The following is a 23989-nucleotide window of genomic DNA, read 5'->3' on the forward strand; positions in this document are numbered from 1 at the left end:
CGCTCCCTTTGCTACTGAGGTTTTGTGCGTTGCTCGCCCGCACTTCACCCGGGTTGTCAGAGTAAGGAAAGCGCACAGATACCAACATGAAAATCTCCACGTGCTCCCGGAACGCCCTACCCGCGTTCTCTGAGACCACCAGCTGCTCCCAAAGCCACTCGGCCCGCTGTACGCCCGGGGCCGCACCTGAGCCCCGCGCAGGGGGCGGGAGGGGGGCGGGCCGAGCCCCGGTGGCGGCGGCCGGCGCTCACGTGACCCACAGCCTCACTCCCTCCGCGCTCCGCCATGGCTGCGGCGGCCGCTGTCGCTTCGGTGCTCCTCTGCTTGTTCGGCCTGGCGCTGCCCGGCAGCGCGCTGCACACCAAGGGCTCCGTGCCTCTCGACACCATCACCTTCTACAAGGTACCGCCCACTCGGAGCGCGCTGCCGGGCTCAGCGGGGCGCTCGGGAAGGGGGGTGCGGCCGCGTCGGGAGCGCTGCGCCGCCGCCACGTGCGGTACCACGACTGTCCGCACCGCGCAGAGCAGGCCCCGAGAGCCGGGGGTCTGCGCGGCGGGCACGGGGCTGCGCCGCGAGGAGAGCGCTGGGCTCGCGGAATGGCCGAGGCGCCGGACCGGCCGCGGCGCAGCCAATAGCAGAGCGGCAGCCGCAGCGCGCAGCCAATCGGCGCGGTCCAAGTGGAGCCGTGCCGCGGGGGCCTGCCCGGCCTTGGGCACCGCTGCACGAAGCCGGGCCCCGCCGTGGGCGCGCCTGTTGGAAAGCCTCGTAGTGCAGCGAGGGGACTGAAGGGACAGCAGTCAGGAAAGCGTTGCTCTACACAAGCTGAAAATTGTTCTTGCCACGGGGCGGCCCTCTGCTTGGTTGTGTGCTGTGACAGACCTTCTTGGGCGTTGTAAGGATACCGCGTTCTACAACTCTTCTACCACGCTGCGTGGGCAGCGGGCGAGGGAGGCGATCCTGATCCTCCTCCTGCTGTGCCCTGGGCAGGCCGCAGCTGGAGCCCAGCTCAACGCACACAGGGAACTCCTGGAGAGACTGGCGGGGGGCTGCAGAGGTGGTCGGGGCCTGGAGCATCTGGTGGTGGGGAAAGGCTGAGAGCCCTGGCATGAGCTGCCCAGGGAGATGGGGGATTCTCCTCCTTCGGAGATGTTCAAACCTGCCCGAGCACTTTCCTGTGCATCCTGCTGTAAGGAAGCTGCTGTGGGGAGAGGTTGGACTGGGGGTCCCACTGGGGGTCCCTTCCAAACCTTTGCCATTTGGTGGCTCGGTCCAAACTCATTTGGAAAGGGAAACCTGAGCAAAATCCAAAAGCAATGGCTCAAGAGAAGGGGAATCAGTCAAAACAGTAATTCTGTGTTTAGTGAACCAGCACAGCATTTCCACTCCGGCCTGTTCCTCTGTTAGCAAAGAGCTGTGGTTGTCATGCTGGGACATGCAGAGCGACGTTAGATTTGGCCTCTATCCTCTTAATGTCCCACTGAAAGTTGTTTCATTGACTTTCTTCCAAGATGCTAATCAGATTTACAGTGAGCAGATCGTGTATAAATAAAGCTGTTAGCAGATCCTCCAAACCTATCATGTACCATCTTTATCATCTGCTGTAGGAATATAGACATGCATTTTTCCTTCACGCTGCAGTGAGTCATTTACCAAAGGCCATAATTATGAAATTTCTATCCTCCCTCTGCACCTACTCATTGCATAGGAAGATAAGAACGTGCTAAAGCAACCTTCAGCTACTTGTGAATTGCTTAAACCTGACATGACTGAATTTCGATTTCTGTTTTCTTGTTTTAGGTGATCCCCAAGCATAAGTTTGTCCTTGTGAAGTTTGATACACAGTACCCTTACGGCGAGAAACAAGATGAGTTCAAAAAGCTGGCAGAGAGCTCAGGCTCCAGTGAAGATCTTCTGGTGGCTGAAGTGGGTATATCAGGTGAGGAGCTCTGAGCAGATTGGCACGCTGTGCTTGGGTGTGGAAAATGAAACGTGCTGCAGGTTTGTAGCAAACCCTCCGTGTTCTGCTGATGAAGCACAGAAAGCGGTCAATGCACTAGAGCTGGTGCAGTTTGATCATCTTGCAATTGGCTTCAAGAGAAAAGCACTGAGGAGCGCATCAGCCACTGCACTTCCTCTTGCACTGTGGGTAGATTTAAGAATTTGAATTTTAAATTTCCCCCATGCTGACTTCTGTAAGCACAGATGGATTTACCTACGTAGCATAGCTGAAATCCCTTCATTAACATAACTTGAAGAACAGCAAACATCTTGCTGCTTAGCATGCTCTCTACACATAGGACAAGAAAAACAAAACTGTGTAACTGTAAAATCAAATGAAATCAATGGATGGAGCAAAACAAGAACAAAAAAAAATATATCAAAATTTCTCATAAGGAGAAGTGGGTTTGTACATAGAAATGCTGGTGATGACTCGTGCTATCGCAGCCACAGCAGAGCATCGTTAGGCTTTGGGATTTTCATTTGGAAAACCTAAGGATGTATTGCCTGGAGTGTTTTTGATGCAGTGTGTGGCATTTCATGGCAAAGAGGTCCTTAGGAGATAAATACTTACCGGTTTGTGTTTAAGAGAAAACTGTTTTATTTCTTTTGATTAGCATATTGTGCTTTTCTGTGTTTTCTCTCATGACAGATTATGGTGATAAACTAAACACTGAGCTGGGAGAAAAGTACAAGCTGGACAAAGAGAAGTACCCTATCTTTTATTTGTTCCAGGACGGTGACTTTGACAATCCCTTACCTTACTCTGGCCACATTAAAGCCGGGGCTATTCAGCGCTGGCTGAAGAGTAATGGCATCTACCTGGGGATGCCAGGCTGTCTGAAGGAGTATGATGTGCTGGCCAGCAAGTTTATGAGTGTCACTGACAAGTCAGAACGCCAGTCCCTCCTAAAGAAGGGGCAGCAGAGCTTAGAGAAAGCAAAGGAAACCGAGAAGAAGTCAGCTGAGCAATACTTGAAAATTATGAGCAAGATATTGGAGCAGGGAGAAGAGTTTGCTGCTAACGAAGTTGTCCGAATCACAAAACTGATCGAGAAGAACAAAATGAGTGATGGAAAAAAGGAGGAGCTCCAGAAAAGCCTCAATATCCTCGCTTCTTTCCTAAAGAAGAATAATGAAAAAGATGAGCTCTGATATGCTGGGGAACTTTGTACAAGCTGTGAAACACTGTCAAGTCCTAACCAGTTCTCCCAGTGCAAGCAAACTTCCCGCTGACTTCAAGAGAACAGCAGACGTCCTTGAATCCTCAGTTATGAGATCAAGAGGAAGCAATGCCTCAAAACCAGTATTCTGCGTGTTGGGAAACACACCTTAAAGCAAGCTGCCGTACTGTGAAATATTATTAAATAACAGTGTTACAATAGACCAAAAAAAAAATCACTATATTGGCCTGGAGCAAATTCCCGGTGGTTTTTACATCTGTTCCCTGGCAAACCAATGACAAAATTCAGTCTCACATTCCATGTTTCCAAAGGTCAGAGGTGATGCCCCTACCATGCCCACCTGTCCTTGCCTTCTAATGTTCCTGGGTTTTGTTCTGTTCGCCCCTCATCCCTCCCTCTTTCTCCCCCGTGGGGTTTTCTCTGAGTCCTCTCCTTACCTGCTGCTGACTGAGAGCTGCCATTTCCTTCTGCCTTTTCCAGAGGCTGTTGGGCTGAGGGTTCGATCTGCACATCACAGCTTGTCCTGCTGCAGCAGAACCCCTTTGTGGTACCCAACAGAGCCAGGTCTGAGCACTGAGGTTTCCTCCAGCTGCAGTTACATTTGGGCTCACCCATTTGTGCAAAAATGCTTTTTTTCAGTGGCAGATTAAATTCAGGTGAGTTTTCCCATGGCTGAAGGCATCTGATGCTTTTTTGACTGTTCTTCCTGTCCAAACTTCACCTCATGAATTAGAACAGGAGACAGAAAGGGACATTTAACAGTTCCAAGTGGTCGCTAACACGAAGAAAATACTTTCTCCAGCCTGATCTTCAGAATGACACTGTGAAACTAAAGCTTCAGCAGCCCTTGTCAGAGTTAAAACTATTTAAAAAACGAGGTCTTGCGACAGGAAGAAAAAAGCATTAATTCCTTTAAAAGCTTTTCCTTAAAAGCTCTGTCAGGATCACAGTCAAACACCTTCACGTTTTACCTTGAGACTGTGCTTTCTGCTAAGCAAATTGGTTTCTGTGGGAGCTTTGCTGCCTTTTGAATCCTGGGGTGGGGATGAAGAGCTGCAAGACGAAATGTATTAATATTGCTCTGATGATAATAATAAAAACTGGTTCCAACAAATAGCCGCTGCTTAAACCGCTTTTTTCTAAAGGAACGGCTGCTGGTTTGCGGGGTTGGTGGGAAGGTGAGGCTGGCTGAGGCTCCTGAGGAGGCGCTGCTGCCTCAGCTCGAGGACCCCTGAGGCGACGGAGCCCGCGCGCCCCCTCAGCGCTCCCGCCAACGGCCGCCGCGCGCCCCCTCAGCTGCCGCCGCCCGCGCGCGCAGCTCGCAAACGCGTTCCCGCCCACGGCCTCTCGTGACGCCATCAGCGCAGCCGGCAGGGATGGGGCGCGCGGCGCCCATGTGCTCCGAGGGGGGGCGGTGTGGCGAAGCTAAGCAGGGTCGCCCCCGGTCCGCTGCTGGAGGGGAGACGACAAGAGTTCGGGATCCCCGCGAGCTCCGCTCTACGGCACAGCTCCCCGCACCGCTATTCCCGGACTTCTGCCCAGCTCTTAAGCGGCCCCGAAGGCGGGGGCGGGCCGGGGCGCGGTGTGGTCCCGGGGCGGAGCGCGGGCGGTGCTCGGAGCCCCGAGAGCTGCGCGGGGATCGGCGGCGGTGCCCATGGCCAGCCCGGAGGCGGCCGCGTCCCGGCTGGAGTCGGGCTGGCAGGAGGTGAGCGCGCCCGGACGGCCGTTCTCTCAGCTGTCGTGGGCTGCGAGAGAGAGTTGTGCAGGGGCTGCCGGGCTCCGTGCGGCTCTCCGTTAGGAAAAGGTTCTTCACGGGGGGCGGTGGGCACGGAACGGGCTCCTCCCGAGCTGCTGGAACTCGGACGACGCCCTTAAAGCAGGGCCGGGGTGCCGTGTGGACGCTGCGTTCCCTCGCGGCTCATTCTCTGGTTCTCCCTCAGGTCTACTCGGCTCTCCAGTGGATCCATTTCACCATGGCCATGCTCAGGTACAACGGACGGGCCCCAGCAAGAAGGGAGATGGTGTATTCCGGCCGTGAGCATGTTCCCATCCCAACCTGTGCTTTGTTCTGTCAGTGTTATAGGTTCCAGCTCCATCATCACTTACGCCATCTTTCAAAACGTGGTGCGATCCCCCGAGGTAAGGACTATAAATCACAGAATACCCGACTTGAAAGAGTCCTATGAGTATCATTAAGTCCAACTCCTGACTGCAGCCCTTATTCTCTCCACGCTGAGCTGCTGGCACCTTGCACATCATGTTTTTTTTCTGGCTAAACCTTGTTTACGGCAGCTGGGAGGCAAAGGGCTGCTGCAGAGTGTGACCCTTTGTCCATAGTGCAGGTTTGAGATTAACCTTGAGCTGTGCTGCGCAGGGAGAAGCGGGTTCCTTAACACCAGCTGAGTCCTCTCTTGGGAATGAGGTTTTGTTGGTGTGCTCTCCTTTACAGGGCAAAACTCATGGAGGGATGAGGAGCTGTGCACAGAGCTGCTGGGGTGTAAATCTTGTAGGAGATGCAGGGATAGGGGTCTGTCTGTGGGTTTTTCTGAGTTGTTTTCGCAGGCGGGTGAAACTGGCTGCAAAACTGCAAACTGAAGCTGCTGAAACTGGTACAGCTCAGAGGTGCTGCAGAGTTCAGGCTAAACTAGACTGGACTGAACAGCAGTTTGTTGTGCTGACAAACTCAGCTGAGCTTTGAAAGATTTCACCTTGGCCATATGCAGGAACAGTTAGCATTTCTAATGCCAGAGCAGCACCTGTCAAGTCCCAAGTGCATCACACTTTGGGATCCTGTGTATCCGGGATAGACCAGTCACAACAGACTCCATCCCAAGCCTGCCACGCTTTTCTGTCCATGTAAATCCCCCTCTGTCCATCCAGGACCTGAGGCAGTGCACAGAGCTGTGTGAAGCTATGGTTCTTTGTCTGGGATTTGCAGCCTGGTCTGTGGACCATGCAGATAACAGGTTACTGCTAAGAGCAGTAGAATGGTACAGCTGGCAGCTGCGTTGTAACAGAGCTGTCTTTATACTCCCCTTGTCTTCAGCGTAGGTTTGATCATCAGCCCACAGTCAGGGACCTGCAGGGAATGCAGTAAATTATCCTCCGTGAAGGAAGGCATGCAGACAGGCTAACAAATGACATGCCGCTGGATGAAGCAGGGTGAGGAGGAGAATGTATGTCCAAGGCAGATTGCTCCTAGGTAGCCAGAGCCTCACAGAAATAGTGTGCCCAGCACATCCAGAACGAGCTGCAGAGATCTCAGGGTACTCCCATTGAGGAAGGAGAGCTGGATCTCTGCCTTGGTGCTAGGACAGTTGCTTCCTGACTTCATGCTGCACTTGGTGCCTATCAAAAGCTCCTTCAGTTAAGAGCTGCTGACACATTGCCTGCACCTGGAGAGCACTGGATGTGGCTCTTGAGATCCTCCCCTCTGGTGCAGTGTGGCGCTGGGTGAGGGTCCCAGAGTGACTCAGCAGCCCCAACCCATTGACTTCCAGTCCGCATTACTCAGGAGCCCTCGTGCTATTTATTGGTCATATGATGTGTCTGTGGCTCTCACTGCTTGTGAATTACACATGGCTCCAATTCACAGATGAGCTGTTGCTGCTCAAGAGACTCCAGATGTTTCTGCTCAGATTATTATTGCAAATCTGGATAGGGTGGATATCAGCCAGAATGACCCCTTTTACATCAGGCTTCCAAGCTCTTGTTCTGCTGCTGGGGGATCCACTGCTGGTGTTTCAAAAGCAGCAAACTCTTCACTAACTTCCCCATCCTCTTGTCCCCACACTTCTGGTTTTATGGGCAGATTTGCAAACAAAGGGGCTGGAAGAAATCCATATCAAAGTTTGCCACAAACTGAATATTCCCTGGGTCATGAGACTCCAGAGTAGAATATAAACAGCTCTGGAGGCTGGGAGGAGAAAAATGTTATAAACACTTCCCCCTCCAACCCCCAGCTGAGGAAATAAAATATTGCATTCTTGAAACTTTTTCTTTTTTTTTTTTTTTTTTTTGTATCTATGAAGTCAATAAAACTTCAGCGTGAGCTAAATCATTCAGAAGAAATGATGGCAGGCAATGAACGTGGAATTTCCTCTGTCATGTCAACAGGTTCTCTGCAGGCAGATGCCTCTGGGCAGTGGCCAGGCATAGCAAGATCAACACGTATGCTCCAGCTTGGCAGCTCCCCTGAATCATTACGTCTTTACATTCCCTTCCTCTATTTTATAAATACCATTTGTTTGTTTGGTTGGTTTTTTTCCCTTTTGCAAATAAGAACCATGTTGCTTTTTGCTTACAACTGTGCGACCTACTCCTTTGTTTAGGTCTCTGCCAAGGTAGCTCCTCAGCCATCTGTGGTGCTTCTCACCAAAAACACGTGTTGCTAGAGAAAGGGCTCACCTGTGTGGATGCAAATGTTGCTGCTTTTCTTATTTCAGAGCTGCTTGGCTCTAACCTGCAGTGCTCACAACCTTAAAGCTTCCCAACCTGCCATCCTCTGCCTGCCAGTGCTTCAGTTCTGCACCAGCAAGGGAAAGTCTGGATTTACCACTGGTTAAAAGAGACATTTGTAAATGTAGTGATGCAGAAGCTAGCTCCAGAGCTATATTTACCGTGTTGCTGTGTTGAGTAGTATGAATTCAGAACTGGAGATGCAAGGCTGTTTGAGGAAACACATCCTGCAGGAAGCAGAGGACTGCTGTGCTGCTGAGTATAATGGGGAGCCCAGAAAGTACCAGGCAATTTGCCCCTGAAACTGCCAGAAGGACAGCTCTGCTTCAGTCAGCTGTGCCTTGGTCCTTTCCAGCCTTACTGAGCTCTTTCTTCTTACTCACAGTGAGGAGTATAACAACACGATGGGTGGCAAGCATTTATCTAAAGAACAACACTGAAGCAAATTTCACCCAAAGGCTCAGTTCCATGAAAAAAATTTCAAAATCAAGCCCTGCTGGAATGTTTTCCTTGCTGTGTTTAGTGTTATAATTTCATATAGGGAAGAAAAGAAGCCATCATTTTCTCTCCAGGTTACTGAAAATTAGGTACCAAAGACTACAATTAAGAATCTAGATAATTAGGCTGCTTTTCCAGAGTGTGTGCTCCAGCCCTAACAATGTCAGTGTTGGCCAGAACTTTGCACAAATATTTTCCTGCAGTGTTTACAGCCCTTTTGGCCAGTGAGTGGAAACTGGAAGTAGGGTGGAAACTGCCCTTAGAGGAGATGTGTCTCTGTTCCAGGCAGATGCAGCAGCACATGCGAGCAATGTGTGACAACATTCAGTCTTAGTCATCAACTGAAATGTCATAAAAACATAGGAAAAATGTCTGTTTTGAGTAATTTCACATCTGAAGAAGAGATTGTGTTTACCTGATGTTTGATTGTTCTTTTAGTTGATTTCATAACAACGTCACTTCTCCCTGCAAACCTGTCTCATTCTGCCATAGTGTAGCACTGGGGACCTTTGAAATGTTTTCTGTTAAGGTTTGATGGTGCTTGTGGATCGTGGGGCAGAGAAGGCATTTAGAACAGGGCATCTGCACAGAAGCAGCTCCTCAGGGCAAGAATCAGAGGGCTTTTATCTGCCCTGCCTACAGAACTGGGGGTGAAAACACATCTAGATGCTGTTGGTGGCCACGGGGCTGCTGTGACCATTGTTCAAACCTGCTGATTTAACTGCAATTTAACTTCTTTCAGGTTCGCCCTTTATTCTACCTGAGTCTCTCTGACCTATTTCTGGGCATGTGCTGGATTGCCGGAGCACTGCTTTATAGCACACCAACCTCCAAGCACGATCTCATCTGCTACAACCTGCAGGCAATGGGACAAGTAAGTAGCCTTGGCGTCACAGTTTGTGCTCTTACGTTGTGCTCACTGCTGTAGTCAGTCCCCCAGTGATCACAGCATGGCCTGTGGGACTGTTTCGAGACAGGCTTTGGCACAGGATCCCCCTGTGAACTTGGCTTAGCAGATCTCTTTGTTTGTACAAGAGATATTACAGTGCTAGGGTGTGGGTACGAGTGACTTGTGAGAGGCAGTAAGAAAGGCAAGGAGAGCATGGGATGTTGTGGTTACAGTGTTTGGATAGCTTCTGTAAAGTGAGTAGATAGATCTTTATCTATTTCCTGATGGCCCAGTGCCAAAGATTATCTGCGTGCTTCCCATACTGCAGCTTTTCAATTCCTCTTCACGCTTCTCCCATTCTGGGCAGGAACAGATGCATTCTGCCATTCACTTAGGCTAAAGCTTAACATGTTAGTCGAAGAGCTGTGACCTACCTTCTCACTGACTAGGTCATGTGGATGCTCAGGGACTGCTGTGTCCATTCAACCTCAGCACCATGCCCCAGCGATTCACTTCCAGCATTCAAGCTGATTTCTGAGCCTAATTGGAGTGGAATGAGTGAAATGCCATTTTCCTGATAGTTTGCTTTCGTCTCACCAAGTTCCCATTACCACATTAGGTGCTGCATATCACTGCTCTTGAAAAATTCTTCAGGGCACAGCTGAGTGTGGACCACAGCATTGGTTTGTAAGAGGTGGTCCCTGGTCTTAATGGTTTTCTTTCAAAGTACCTACAAAAATGTGTCTAGGAAGAGCAAGTGGCTGTTGGGAACCTGTGTGTGTGTTGTGAGGGCTGGTCCAGCCCCTTGGAGCAGGGTGGTACCCACAGATAGGAACTGTCTCTGCTGTGTTGTAGCATCCAAAGCTAGCAAGGCTCTCTGTGTTCCTAAAGAGAGGACAGGGAATTGTATGGTGTGAGAACAATCACAACTGCTCTGTGTTTGGGGATGGGTGTTTGCTGCCCTGGGATATTTTCAACAGCTGTGCCTTTGGGTGAAATCTTGTTACTCACGGTGGTGAGTGCTGTGCTCAGACAGCAGCTGTTCCTCTTCTGGCTCATCTCTGCTTTCTCAAGCTCCCTTGTGCTGCTGTGGAAGCAGTGTAATATGTTCATTCTAAGAGAAGCAATAGTGCAATTGGCCATTTGAGAATGAGGCAGAGCAATATCAAAGATATCTTTCAGATGATGGTAGAGGGGAAAATGAGAATAGTTCAAGAGAGGCTTTTCAGAGCCTGAAGGTAGAAAGAGCCTGCGGAGATGTGGAAGAGGCATCGCAGAGATGTTTCCCTTGTAGCTTTGCCTGGGGGACAGTTCTTGAAGTTCAGTGCTGGAGTGATGTTCTTAAAGCCTGGAGAAGACATTTCAGTGCTGGAGGAGAAGGAGGTTGGTTGCATACAACGTAGCATCATTTCTCAGTGGTGACACAGCATGCTGTGCTCTCTTGCCTTTCTGGCTCTTTTTTACCCTTATTTTTTCTGCCTGTGAGCAAGCTTTTCAGGGACACTGGTGAAGGGAGGGATCTTTACTCCTACAGAGTCTTTGCAGGACTTGTCAGGGTGCAGTGCTGGGGTGTGTGGGGTGCCTGTCCCATCCTAAGCTCAGCCACAGGGTAACTGGTCCTCAGCAGCAGGACAGCTGAGATAGCATGCATCTGGCAGGAGCTCTTGCTGCTGTTTGCTCTGTGAGAAATTAAAACAAATGGAGCACTTGCCATAGCAACAGCACCCGCATGGTGCATGTGACACGGTAGAGGACACCTCCTTGCTCAACACCCCAGCAATGCTCCTGTGTGGTGGGAACATCTTGTGCATATGTAGGAGCCAGCAACAGGTTTGACTGGTGCCTTCTACAGAGTATAAGTGATCTGTAACTAAATGAAATGTGAATAAATGTCTCCTGGCCCTGTCCTGCCTGTGTGGAGAGGAGAAGTCTTACAAGGCTTGCACTCCTGGGTGTCTCATATATACATGTGGCTTGTTTGCACACAGACACCTAAACTCTGTAAAATGCAGTGAGCCAGGGGAGCTTAGCACTCATGTTTACAGAGAACCACATCATACTGCATATGATTTGGTTGTCTGGAAGCATTTCCTTAGCAGCAGGACAGTATTCTGGCTTATGCAAACTGTTGACCTTCAGTTTATTACCAAGGACTGAAGTTCCTGCTGATGGAATTCCCTTAGCATCTCTACCTCTTATAAAGGAGGAGATGGCTTTATTTCAAAGACTTTTTTTGGCTCCAGACTCTTGGTTAAACTCACGATATTAAATGTAAATAGTGCTCCCTTCTGCTATGCCTTGACTTTCTTCTTTTCTCCTCCTTACTTTGCGTTTGCATTGCAATACTGAAGTTCAGAGCAGAGATTGTGGTTATAATTGCACAATTCCCCCACATTCTTCCAGTTCAGTTCCAGTGGCCTAATAATGTCCTGGCAAGCTCCACTCATGTTGCTGAGCACAATGGCGAGCCACAGAAATGTTATAATGAGGGACTTCCATGTCTCCCAGCGCCTGCTCTGTCTCCTCCTACAGGACTGTCCCCAGCCCAAGGTAGGGCTCAGGGGAGGAGAACTCCCTTCTCTTCTTTCTGGAGACTTCACAAGTTCCTTCTTCCAAAAAAGAATGCAGTGCTGACATTTTGAGCTCTCCAAAGCGTTTTGAAGTGCAAAGGAATTATCTTTGTGGACTGTTTTGATGACTTTCTCTGGAAGTAATTGAAGAATGGCAATGAACCCTCATTAAATCTCCTCTAATGAGCAAATGAGTCACTGGAATATTCCTGCTGCAGTGCTAACAGCCCCTTGGACTGAGCCTCTTGAGAATCAGCCAAGAGTGTTTGCAACCTCAGTGAAGGAGACCAGGTTTATTTAGTGACTGCATTCCTGGACTTAGATGATACCAGGTTGGCAAACCTGTGCTCCATGCTTCTTTGGCAAAGGGTAGAAAATCCACAGGAAAATTCAATAGCCCAGCCCTTCCTCTTTGCCTTTGTCACTGAAGCATGTGTTTCCTGTAGCAAACAACACACGCGTATATATATCTCGAGGTCAGGCAGCGCTGTTTGCACTTGACTGCCTGGAGAAACCATGGCTGGGGATTCAGAAAAAGCACAAGAAAGATTTGTTCTTTTTGCAGAAGATTTCAGGTATTTGGTTTCATCTCAAGCTTCAGTCAGGGGGCTGGGAAACTCACTGTGGGGAAACAGTTTTTGTATCTTTTCTTTCCTTCTTTCTCCCACAGAGGGAAAAGGGCTCTTAGCTTGTTAATGTTCACTTACTGTGAAAGCATTGTATCCTCTGCCCCCTCTTTCCTCTTTAAAAATACTATTGTTTTCTGTTTCTGTGAATTCACTGCGTGGTGAGCTCATTACATGAGTTACAAAATCTAAGTGCCACATCTGTGTTGTATTTCCTAATGGATGTAAAATAAAGAAGATCAAAGTGCCTTAACCCATTTTATATGGTCAGAATTTGAGCCAAAAATGAGCCAAGTCACAAAGGTATGTATTTACAAGATAGTCCTTGGGTCATCAGCTTTCGTGTCCCTGATTTAGGGCCAAAGGAAAGTTGCTTTTGTGCAGGCTAAGGTGAGAACCCCTGCACATTCATCCCACACCAGTGCTGGTTGGGCACCTCGCCTTTGCCTTAATATCCTGCCTTTGGCCCATGCTTCATTGTTGAGGAACTAATGCTGCTACAGGAACTATTATTATAGAGCTAAAATACTGGTTGTTTCTATTTCTCAGGTATTCTACGTGGCCTCTTTTCTATACACTGCCAACTACACCTGGCATCTGTACATGGACCTGAAGATGAAATACAATCAGAACCTTAACAGGATGCCCTCCACAGTAAGTAGGATGATAATGCACAACAGCTGTTGGGTACTGAGGTATAACTGTGTGGGGTTTAAGAAGTGCATGTATGACAGTTTATCTTGTCAGAAGGACTTTGAAGGTCCTTGTGCCCTGTGACTGTATGAACTGATGTATCTTGGTGGACCACTTAGGTCAGCAGAGATACAGCTCAGTCTGCTACAGCATCTCAGTGAAAGATTAAGCTTGCAAGACTGAAATGGGCAAAAGCAGTTGTCAATGCATGTCACAGAGAAGAGGAAGCTGAGGACTGTGTATTGGCGGAGTTCTTCTGCAGAACAGCAGTTTGCACCAGTTGAATAAACAGTTTATTGCTTTCGCTGCCAGGGCATGGCAGAGGAATGGCTCTCTAGAGTAAAGGAGAGCAGCAGGGACCTGAACAGTTTGGAACAGAGAACTGCAATTTCTGTCCTCCCCAGATGTCATACAGAATTCAAGAATGTCAGTAGTGTATTGTGAGAGTTTGAGGTAGGTGTGACAGAAGGGACTGCTGATAAAGGAGTGAGTTGGCTCCATGAAGAATGGGCGGTCCGGACTTCATCATCACTGACCTTTATAAAAGCCCATTTTGGAGCTGGTGTAATCACTGGGAACTGAGAAACAAGGACATAGTACTCAAATACACTCTTTGAGTTACAGGCTAAACAAACACTTCACACGCCATGTGATCAAAATCTCTACTTGCAGTTGTTTCATTCCTCACACCTGGCTAAACAGTTGCTCTGTAACTGAAATTCTTCCTGTTATGCTGCTGCAGGACAACAGACTCTTTATGCAGCTCTTCCCATTGAACACATCAGCCCCAGCCCTGCCTGTACCCTTCCTCTTCCCCAGACATTTACTGTACACAGCAAACTTTGAGTCTCAGGTACTCCATCTGTCTGTGCAGGAGAAGCAGGTGGGACAGACCAGTCTGTATTTCAAAGGGTCTTGTTTGTATCTACTTGTAGGATTGGTTTCTTTCTTGATGGACTCCCATTCAAAATGCAGCACTTACATTGAGTTCCCTAGCACTACAGCTGTGCCCACATTGTATTCTCACAGCTGGTGCATGGATGCCAGCTGACAAAGTACATTTCCTGGTGAGCTGAGACCGGGACATCCAAATTGCCTGCATTTCTTCATCAGAACATGAATTTTCTGAAGAACAGGGCCAGGTTGGATGAATAAGGAGTACAAAGAATGACTATTTACACCAAGGAGCTCATACAGTGTCTGCTACTTGTCTGGTTCAAAGTTTCCCTCTCCAGTTCCCACATTTTGAAGAAGGACATGTCAGTAAGCTTGTGGAAGTGTAGCTTGTGTCTATTGCACGTCAGCATTCACTGAACCCTGCAGTACTGATTCAATGCGAAGTGGAAACAAACATTTGTATTTAGTGTGGGGATTTATCAGCACTTTAGAACCTGGAGCTGCTGGAGTGCTCCCTAGGAGCTGGTTGCTGGGAGCCACTGGCTGTACAATCATTTAACTAAACTGTTTGGACTTTGCAGGCTGTAGATTATGCAAGTTGCATTGGCCGAGTAGCAACGATTTTGTCCAGGTAAGATTCATTTCCCTCTGGCAAAATGATGTGTTTGGTAAATTATAATGCACTGATCCTGCTTTGTACTTACTCTGATGTGAGCTTTACTGAATGCTCAGAGCAAGAGTCTTTGGATGCAAGGGCCTTCTTCCAGCCAAGTTAGTTATAACCGTATTAACTATATATAGTCTTTTTTCAGAGTGTGCTACCTTTGCCAATTGCCTGTATGAATGAAGTGTGGAAATTAGCAAAGTTGGTAAAATAATCCTCTAGAGCAGTGTCAATAAAAAGAATTTCTAAGTCCTCTGCAGTAACAGAAGAAAGAACGAGGATTGTTTGGCTGGCAGCAGTGCATTGCAATGCAGTAACTGTGCTGTTGTCCTCTCTTCTCTTAGCCTGATCCCTTTTCTCCTAATGGTGCCTGTGTTTTGCCTGGGCAACAGCAGTAACTGCTACCAGAACTTCAGTCAAAAGCATGGGTAAGTCTCATGCTTCTCTCTGAAACAGCCTCACCACTTCTGAGTCATGGCAAGAGCTCAGGCTGCTCCCTTTCTCCCCACAGGTGTCTCTTGATGCACACAGAAATGGCTGAGCCCACCAACGAGCCGCTAACATTGAGCAGCTCTGTTTGCCGAGCAATGCACTTCTATGGCATTGGGGTCTTCCTTGTTTCCTTTCTTATCAGCTTCATAGCCATTCTGGTAAGAAACATAATCCTTACATGCTAGCCATTGCACAAGCTGGATAGTGTGAGAAGTTCTACTCCATTTCATCATTACATGAGTCACAAATTTCTTTCCATGCAAGATGTTTCTCAGTCTGCCAAGTTTGCTTGGATGATATTGTCAGCCAGACAGTGTGGGGAGAAAATTTGTGCAGTGCTGCTTTCCTTTTGGAATAGTTGGAGGGAAAGAGAAAATATAAATCCATCTGGAGCAGCCCATCTCAAACAGGACTTAGTAGGTAGAGGAGGCTTACAGAATCGCGTGCCAGCTCAGTGCAAGAGACCAATCAATGAAGAGTTCACAGTTCAGAGAAGATCACTTTCTCCTCAGAAGCACAATGTTGCGTAGTGTGAAGAGGTTTAATAGAGCTGACTTTGAGGATTTCACCAAAAAACATAAGATACTCTGTTCTGCAGAGGGGCAAGTGAGATCTGAGCATGTGTTCAAAACACAAGCAAGAATGTGTGCTTATTCTTTTCAGGTTGTACTCATTCAAGCCCGAGGTTTGTACAAAAGGTTTGTAAACTCCACGGGATTCCTGGGAGATCAGCAGTGGGCAATGATTAAGATGGTGGAACAACGAGTGGTTTTTTACCCCATCGCATTCTTCTGCTGCTGGGCCCCAGGTTAGCAGTGAGCTGAGTTACAGTGACAGTATTCTCCTGAGACACAGTGCCTGGCAACGAAAGTTGAAGCAGGTGAGGTTAAAGCAACACCCTTTTGTCAATCCTTTCTCACAGCTGTCCTCCTTGGAATACTGAAGCTGACAGCTTCAACAAGCAGCAAAATCTACATGGCTCTTCTCATTCTACAGGTACAAACTTCACCCTCTGATGATTTGCTTTCTCTGCTTGAACAGATGAAATAGTGTTTGTCTATTTCTAATCTCTGCTCGACAAAACAGGGCTTTTCTAGCTATGAATGTAAATGCTTGAGTTGAACTTCTGCTTTTTGTTGGCAAAGAAGTTCTTTCTTGGTTGCTATGTTTTTTGCAGACTTGAAAAGGTCTCAGTAACCAAAATCACACTATCATGGAGATCTCATTAAAAAGGACTAGAAGAGTTCCTAAAAATTCAGTTACATTTTTCGTTTTCTCTGAGACTCTGATTGCAGTTCCTCCCCAGCACTTGTCCAGCTGTCTGATGTGCCGGAGGCAGAATTTAGCAGGGATTATTAAAATAACCATGAGATTTCTATAGCACATGGGGGCTGCAGATAGATAAAGTCATGCTGGAAGTGGGAGGCCTGGAGTAACGTCCCAGTTTTGACAGCCTGGCAGGGAGCTGCTGAATGCTGTGCAGTGCCAACTGACAAAGCAGCCCTGATCTCCCTTGCCATCTCTCCCAGGCACTGACAGCAGCTTCCCAGGGACTTCTGAACTGCATTGTGTATGGCTGGACACAGCACGTCTTCCTCTCCCTCAAACGCAACATCTGCCGCGACGTTGACACTCAGACTCCTCTCCTGCGCTCTCAGAAGAAATTCTATGCCAGCACACTCACTGCCAGCCCTCCGGACACTGAGGTGTCCACATCTACCCTGCTCTGATGAGTTTCTGCAGCAAAAATGAGAGAAGGCAGCATCCCAATGGGCCTTGTCGTATTTTAGCAAAGTCAGCCAGCACAGCTGTTGGGCTGTCTTGGTGTGAACTGTTTTGTCTTCAGCACAGTTAACTGTAGTGCTATGAGAGCCCAAGCAGATCTGTCAGAAAAGCACTTTTAGTGAAGGTAGTTATTTATTTTACAGATTTCTATGGACTTGAACGGGATTCTTTAAACCTGGTAAATTTTTAGCACAGGCTTTCTCCTTATGGAAATATCTCTAGAAATACAGCAAATTATATGTAACAACTCCAAGACTAGTACAGCTCTAGAGGGCATGTGGTCAAAAGATGTTTTACTTTTCTAAGTGTTTGTCAGGTATTTGCCATTACAAGTTAACATTAAAGCAAAGATGAATATTTTTAAATCCATCTTTCAATTCAATGTAAAAATAAGAGCAGGCACCCTCCTGCTAGCCAGCTGTCTGGAGCAAGACTGCAGAGCTGGACTGGATGATCTTAGAGACATTTTCCAACCTTGGTGACTCAATCATCAGCACACACTTCCATGCTTTGACTTTTCTCACATCTCCCTTCATGCCAACTCCTGCTTGGCCACAACACTCAGAAAATTAAGGTTCTTCAGCCCAGCGGAGCACCTCTCATGAACCTGGAGAGCAGGACTGCACGTGCATCTGTGTGTGCTCCTCTAAACGCTCAGGTGAATTACTGAGATCCCGTAAATGTGTCTTTAGCTGCAGTGAGAGGAAAACAACCCTGTATTTTTCATGCTCTTTAATTTCTCACAGTTTCATTTTTAGGGCCCAACCGAAATTTATTTACATAGTTGGTTATACAACAAGAGGAAATACTCAAGCTTTGTGTAATTAACTTTTATACAGTTCACACAGTTACGTTACATAAATCACTTTGTACAAATCTGGGACTGTCAGTCAGGGTTCAGGGATGTACGCACAGAGCCCCTCAGTCCTTCCCAAAGCTCAGCTGATGAGTTTCCCAGTGCTTTCAGGTTTTTTAAACTTCTTCTTCTTCTTCTTCGTCTTCTTCCATATTCTGCTCCTCATTTTCAGGAGTTTCAGGTGTCTCTATGGATGAATTTGTACAGAAAAGTGTAATTATTACATTGATGTATTTGATTGCAGCAATGAGGAGAGCAACTAGAACGAGGGCAATGAGAACAGTGATTCCTATTGCAGTCCCAAAAGCTTTATTTTGGACAGCCTCTGCAATGGAGATCATGAGAGCTGGTGGAGGACCACTGTCCATGCTGCCCCCGAGGCCATGGAACTGGCAGTCTGGTGGGGCCCAGCCAGCTTTGCAGTGGCAGTGTTCAAGGTTGTTACAAACCCCATTCCCCTTGCACAAAACCTTTGCATCACACTTGGTTCTGACGATGACATCTGTGCACGTTTTGTTAATGCAGATCTTCTTTGGACCACATTTGGTGCCGTCAATTCCTCCTCCGATATCAGGTGTATCTATGCTAGCATGGTGGGCTGTGCCCCAGCACCAATCCTCAGGCCCTGGCGTCTGAATGATGGTTTCAGACTTCTCCAGAAAGGCTGTCTTCTTTACATTCACGCACTGCAGCCTTCCACACAGAGCGTTTTGGGGCTTACATTCCACAAAAGCAACTTCATTCCCATCGCCGCCGCAGTTGCCAAATCGATCCCCTTTCATGTTCTGCTCTTTGAAGCAACTTTCTGGAGCGCTCCGAGCTTCATCCCCAAAGACTTTTCTGCATAGTTTGTCATGGGACGCACATTTCCCACGGTAGCAGTAACCATTGTCACCGCAGGGCGTCCCGTCTTGCATGTGCAAATCCTCTGGACACCACTCGGAAGTCCCATTGCAATACTCAGGCAAGTCACACTCATCTACCTCTGACCTGCACTTGTGCCCTGGAGGGTGAAAGTGGCACTTTTGACAGCACTGCCCAACAGAGCAGACAGCCCCCGGCTTCAACCTGCAATTCTGGAAGCAGCAAGGATTGCCTTGGCAGTGCTGCAGGCCCCCGCAGTCACACTGCTCTCCCTCATCTATCACCTTGTTGCCACAGGTCTTAAAGTAGAACAATCTGTTGGGCTCGGGGATGTTGTTTAAGCAGTTGCCATCCCCTCTGTTGAGCAGGTCTAAATAGCTTTGAATGCTGCAGTTGCTGAAAGCCGTGGCACCGTCGATTGAACCTCCCGTCATGTAGCACTTGGCATTTCCACACCTGCACTCCTTTCTATCGTGCTCCATCCCCAGGTTGTGACCCAGCTCATGGGTAAAAATAGTTGCAAAGATCACAAAATCTTCTTGTATGTGAGATACAAGACCTGACTGGTAGCCGGGGTAGCAGATGCTGCCTACGTACGCCAGCCCAACAGTGAGTCCAAAGTCTGTGTAAGTGAAAAGATGTGCAATGTCGTATTTTATCCTATGGGAAAGATATCTATTTCCCCAGTCATTAAAATTGGTAAGAACTTCTTCTATATCTGGGCTGTACCTGATGAAGTTGCCGCGCGTCCAGATCTCCAGCCCAATTAGGCAGATGCGGATCTTCAGAGGATAATAATGTATTTCTGATAAATTGATCGTATCTATAACCAGAAACATCACAGAGGTTTCATTGCTCCCTTGGAAGGTAAACAGCTGGTGGTCCACCACGACAAAGATCTCCACGTACCTGGTGTGCTGCAGCCTCTGATCCAAGCTTTGCTTCCCTAAGGGTTTTTTTGCCCCCATCCAGCTTGGTTGCTTTCGCATGGCTATGTCTGTCAAGCCACATGCCGAGGACTTGTCCCAGCTCTCTCGTCGATAGAGGAGGTGCTGGAAGGTCAGAGAGCCCGGCACAGGCTCGATGCCGTAGCTCAGGTTCCCGATCCTCAGCTGTCCCCTCAGCCCCGCGCAGGTGCTCAGCGCTGCCGTGGAGCCGGGGCTGCCCTCCACGTAGCCCAGGTGGTGGCAGCCCTCAGGGACGTGGGGCTGCTCCACCACCCTCATCCCGCGGGGGCTGTAGGTGATGAGCGGGACGTTGTTCACCACCAGTCCTCGCATCTGCGTGAGGTGGACGATGCGGTTTTCGCCCTCTACCCTGATGACGTAGGACACCTCTCCCTGTGCTGACCTGCCTGCTGCCAGGACCAGTTTCCTCGGCCGGATGATCTCATGGACGGCGTAACCGGGCGGCGGGTGATGGCCGCCCACCTCAGGGAGGAGAAGAGCCCCCAGCACCACCCAGACCCGCAGCCTGAGCAGCAGTGCTGTCCCGGGGGCCTGGAACCATCTCACCACCTTCAAAATGGAGGTGAAGCACCTCACAAAGGCCACCCCTGTCACCAGCATCTCCATCTCCTCACCCTTAAGGCTCTCAGAGATGGCGCCTGGCTGCTCCCTTAAGAAGGTTCTGGAAAGGCCGCATCACTCCCGGCCGCCATGTTGTGATGTGGCAGCCTGCTCCCACAGCACTGCTCTCTAACGGCCCCTCCAACCTGAGCTGTTCTGTGCCTGATTCATTGCCTCGACTCCTTTGCCAGTCTGTTAACCTGTGGTCTCCAGCCCTGTTTATCACACAGCCCTATCGGTATAGGTTTTCTGAGAGCTCCTTCCCAACATACCCATATTTATTTATTTGTAAATTGTGTGCTTGCTCTGCTGTACTTCTAAAACACCCCACGTTGGAGACCTGTGCTGCAAACAGCACCCCCAGGGCACAGGTTGGGGTTACCCCTGCACAGCCAGCCTGTGCTTTTCGTACACAGCTGAATGGGAACTGCTGAGTCCTGGCCTGAAGCACAGATTGAGCAGCTGGGGAAAGGACCAGGTCGGCCCTGGCAGCGCAGGTGGAGGCAATTCATGTGTGTGATCAGAAGGGCTGGAGGCTGCCTGCACCTCTCCTAGACCTCATTTAAGGCTGACTGCCACTGGGGAAGGATTTCTTTCTGCAGATCTCTCCCCTGTGAGCCTAGATCTTCAGGGATGGGTGAGCAGTCCTTTTTTTTCCTTCCCTTATAACACCTTTCTGTGGGGTTTGTCCCTCTGTCATTACGCATCTTGTATCACCTTTCCATTGTGTTGATCCTTCTGGTTGTTACACACTGGTACAAGCAAAGGCTCTGCCTCAGCCACCCTGGGATCCTTGCTGCTCCATGTATCGCTCACAGCGATGGCTGCCTGTGCAAACCATCAGGATTTCAAATGAACCTGAGCCCTTCTGTCATTTTAGTCTTTTTTTTTTTTTTTTTTTTCTTACTGACATCTATCAAAACAATTTCATTTTGCTATCCTACAGAAAAGAAACAGAGCTTCCCAAACTGTACACTTCTATAGAATAAGTTTTAAATGAGTCCACTGCAGCTGTGTTAGGAATCGGTGTCTGAGCCCAGCTGCTGCAGATCAAGTCCTATACTGGGGAGTTTTGACTCTCAGCTGATTTGGATTCACTTTCTTCCTTCTCAGGATCCCCCTCTCTGGACTGACCTCGTCCAGCAGGCCTGCTCAACAGTCGGATTGCCATAAACTTTCTGATGTATTCAATGGCAAGTGCTGCAAGTATCAGAACAGTGCCAGTCAGTATAGTAATCCTGACAATGGACTTAAAAAGCCCTTTTTTCGTGACCGGTGTTGGCCCGCTGTCGATGCTTCCTCCAAAGCCAGCATACTGGCAGAAGGGAGGTGCCCAGCCATTGTCACAGTGACAGTTTCCTTTAGTGTTGCAAACACCCTTTCCTCTGCAGGTTGTGTTGGCAGAGCAGTGGGATGCCAGGTACTTCTCCTCAGGGACACATGTCCGATTGATGCAGATCTTCTTCTTGCCGCACTGCGTGCCATCCTCAATGACTCCAGCATCTGAGGTGTCCAGGCCCACGTGATACTCCGTGCCCCAGCACCAGGTATCGCCCACTGGGGTTTGGATGATGGTTGAGTGATCTGCCTGAGGCAGGTGTCTAACATTAGTGCACTGCACCCTCCCACAAAGGACGTTTTCTAACTTACATTTCTGAAATTTGCTGTCTGTGCCATCTCCCCAGCAGTTACCAAACCGATCCCCTTTTGTGTTCAGCTCCTCGAAACATTGTAGTGGAGCAGGTTGTGCTCTCTCACCAAAGATATTCCGACACTGTAATGTGTGAGATCTGCATTTTCCTGAATAGCAGTATCCATCTGCAGCGCACGTGGTTCCGTCCTGCTTGGCCACATCCTCTGGGCAATGCTCAGATGTCCCGTTGCAGTACTCGGGCAGGTCGCATGGATTGATGCTCTTCCTACACACTTCTCCTTCTGGAAGAAGCTTGCAATCCTTGCAGCACTGTCCAGAAGTGCAGATGGCTCCTTCCTTCTTTTGACAGGTATTGTCACAACAAGGGTCTGACTTACACTGTTCCTCTGAGCCGCAGTCACATTCCTCCCTGTCCTCCAGGATACCGTTCCCGCAGCGCTGCGGTACAAATCTCCCTATAGATGATGGAATGTTATTCAGACATTTTCCTTGCCCTGATGTTATAAAATCAAAATAGTATTTTGTGCTGCAGTTGCTGAATCCATAGCTCACTGTGCTCTTTGGGTTCATGATGCATTTAGAGGCATTTCCACACCTGCAGTGTTTGTCATCGTGCTCCATGCCAAGGACATATCCCAACTCGTGAGCAACATGGACTGCAGTGTCAATGTAAGTCTGTTTTGCAAATGATACAACAGCAGAGGAGCGCTGTCTGTGGCATGCACTGGCAAAGTTTGATTCACTGCCCGTGTGCAATGCTCTTGTACTGTGACTGAAGTCCAGCGAGGCAAACAGACACCCCACATCGTGCATGATGTGTGCAGGGCTATGCTGAATGCGCCAGCGATTGAAGCTGTGAAGGACCTGAGTTATGTTTTTGGTGATACTGATAGGGTTCTTCTCTGTCCAAATCTCCAGTACCGTTAATAACACGCGAAGGCGGACAGAGGAAAACAATCCATCCACCAGATTGATTATTTCAATAACCTCTAGTGTCACATCTCTTATACTTGTGCCAAAGGAGTCAAACCCCTCTTTGTCCACCACCACCATGAGTTCCAAGTACCGTGTCCGTCCCCAGGGCTGGAACTGCCTGGGTGCTGTCCCGCGACCTGGAAATCGCCTGCCTCCTTGGAGTGTTTTGTAGATCACTGTCCCAGGAACTGCCGCCTCCCTCTGCAGCAGAAGGTGCTCAAATGTGGAGGAAGCTGCCAGGGGCTCGATGCTGTAGCTCAAGCTTCCAATTTGCAGCAGTCCCCTGAGCCCAGAGCAGGTGGTCAGAGTCACCGTGGAGTCCAGGATTCCTTCCACATAGCCGTGGTAATAGCAATCTGCTAGCACACCGGGCTGCTCGATCATCACCTGTCCTTTGGAGTCACGAGTGAGTATAGGGAAGTTTTTAATTACAAAGTCTTTCTTTTGCCTGAGGTGAATGGTATAATCCACACCTTGAATGCTGATGAAGTAGGACGTGCTGCCCTGGCTGGCTCTGCCTGCCTTAGAGCCAGCTTTCTTTGGAGTTACTATCTCATAGGCTGCATAGCCCCAGGTGGGCTGGGGGCTGCAGTCTGCACACAGCAGCAGGAGCCCCACAAACAGGAAGGAGAAGCCCAATACAATAAGAAACCCCCTGCCCATTGGGACATGCCTTGGCACAAGCCCTGGTTGCGTCCAGTTTGAAGCCATGGTTGTCAGCTGGAATGAAGGGCCCAGGGAGTGTCTGTTTGTCTGGCTCCTATTTGAATGCAAACATTCCATGGGGAGTACAGGCAACGGCAGGACCCTGGCATCAGCACAGGTAGGAGCAGCACCCCATTACATACACCCCAAATACTGCATCCTGCTGGGCTGACCCTGTTTGCTGAGAGTGCTATGAGCCAGTGCTTCTGTGGCAATTTGTTTAAAAGGGGATTAAGCATTCATCAGTGGAAAGGAATAGCAGATTACCAGGAAAACAATGAGGATTTGGTTGCTAATGGTTTCGGCTGCAGGGCAAGAACCTGTAGTCCATGCTGACAGACATCTTTGCAGGGCACATCACTGAATGTTTTATTATTCAAGGGCAGTTTTTTGTTTTGTTTTGTTTTTGCTGGAAAGGGAGAGGCATATTTTGTGTCATGTACTCTTCTACATGTAGAAGACAGTCACAGAGCTCTTGCAGCTGGTTTGACTGCTTTGAATACTCCTGGAATATTTGGGAATTGTTCTCTGCCTGAACCAAGGTCCACCAGTTTCTCCCCTCCTGGGTTCCCATCAGCTGCCTGCCCTGCTTCACCTGCAGTAAGGCATTGCT

At 48.8% G+C, this 23989-nt stretch overlaps 4 protein-coding genes across 7 annotated transcripts; 2 read left to right on the forward strand and 2 right to left on the reverse strand.

Annotated features, from left to right (window-relative positions):
• The first annotated feature begins 247 nt into the window (after nt 1-247).
• On the forward strand, nt 248-4298 carry ERP29 (endoplasmic reticulum protein 29). Its single transcript, XM_052691122.1, has 3 exons — nt 248-402; nt 1798-1936; nt 2651-4298. Exons 1-3 carry the CDS (start codon nt 286-288, stop codon nt 3151-3153), a joined length of 759 nt encoding a protein of 252 aa, XP_052547082.1. The 5' UTR covers nt 248-285; the 3' UTR covers nt 3154-4298.
• Nucleotides 4299-4639: 341 nt separating this feature from the next.
• Nucleotides 4640-17119, forward strand: TMEM116 (transmembrane protein 116). 4 transcript variants are annotated; one of them, XM_052691115.1, is made up of 12 exons: nt 4641-4887; nt 5123-5169; nt 5258-5321; nt 8881-9012; nt 11431-11577; nt 12773-12877; nt 14395-14444; nt 14822-14905; nt 14989-15127; nt 15633-15777; nt 15892-15965; nt 16499-17119. In XM_052691115.1, exons 1-12 carry the CDS (start codon nt 4837-4839, stop codon nt 16697-16699), a joined length of 1239 nt encoding a protein of 412 aa, XP_052547075.1. In that variant the 5' UTR covers nt 4641-4836; the 3' UTR covers nt 16700-17119. The 4 variants fall into 4 exon arrangements, 2 of the variants coding, with proteins under 2 accessions (XP_052547075.1, XP_052547076.1); XM_052691116.1 differs by having other exon boundaries at nt 4643-4887; nt 11560-11577; XR_008208654.1 differs by lacking the exon at nt 15892-15965 and having other exon boundaries at nt 4640-4887; nt 15633-15849; nt 16499-16608.
• A 560-nt stretch (nt 17120-17679) lies between these two features.
• Nucleotides 17680-20167, reverse strand: LOC128084710 (disintegrin and metalloproteinase domain-containing protein 20-like). The gene has a single exon (XM_052691114.1). The coding sequence runs from the start codon at nt 20046-20048 to the stop codon at nt 17727-17729; it is 2322 nt and encodes a 773-aa protein (XP_052547074.1). The 5' UTR covers nt 20049-20167; the 3' UTR covers nt 17680-17726.
• Nucleotides 20168-20695: 528 nt separating this feature from the next.
• On the reverse strand, nt 20696-23553 carry LOC128084720 (disintegrin and metalloproteinase domain-containing protein 21-like). Its single transcript, XM_052691148.1, has one exon. The coding sequence runs from the start codon at nt 23452-23454 to the stop codon at nt 21100-21102; it is 2355 nt and encodes a 784-aa protein (XP_052547108.1). The 5' UTR covers nt 23455-23553; the 3' UTR covers nt 20696-21099.
• Between the last annotated feature and the right edge of the window lie 436 nt (nt 23554-23989).

This window comes from Tympanuchus pallidicinctus, unplaced genomic scaffold (assembly GCF_026119805.1).
Source record: "Tympanuchus pallidicinctus isolate F22 unplaced genomic scaffold, pur_lepc_1.0 scaffold28, whole genome shotgun sequence".
Classification (NCBI taxonomy): Eukaryota; Metazoa; Chordata; class Aves; order Galliformes; family Phasianidae; genus Tympanuchus; species Tympanuchus pallidicinctus.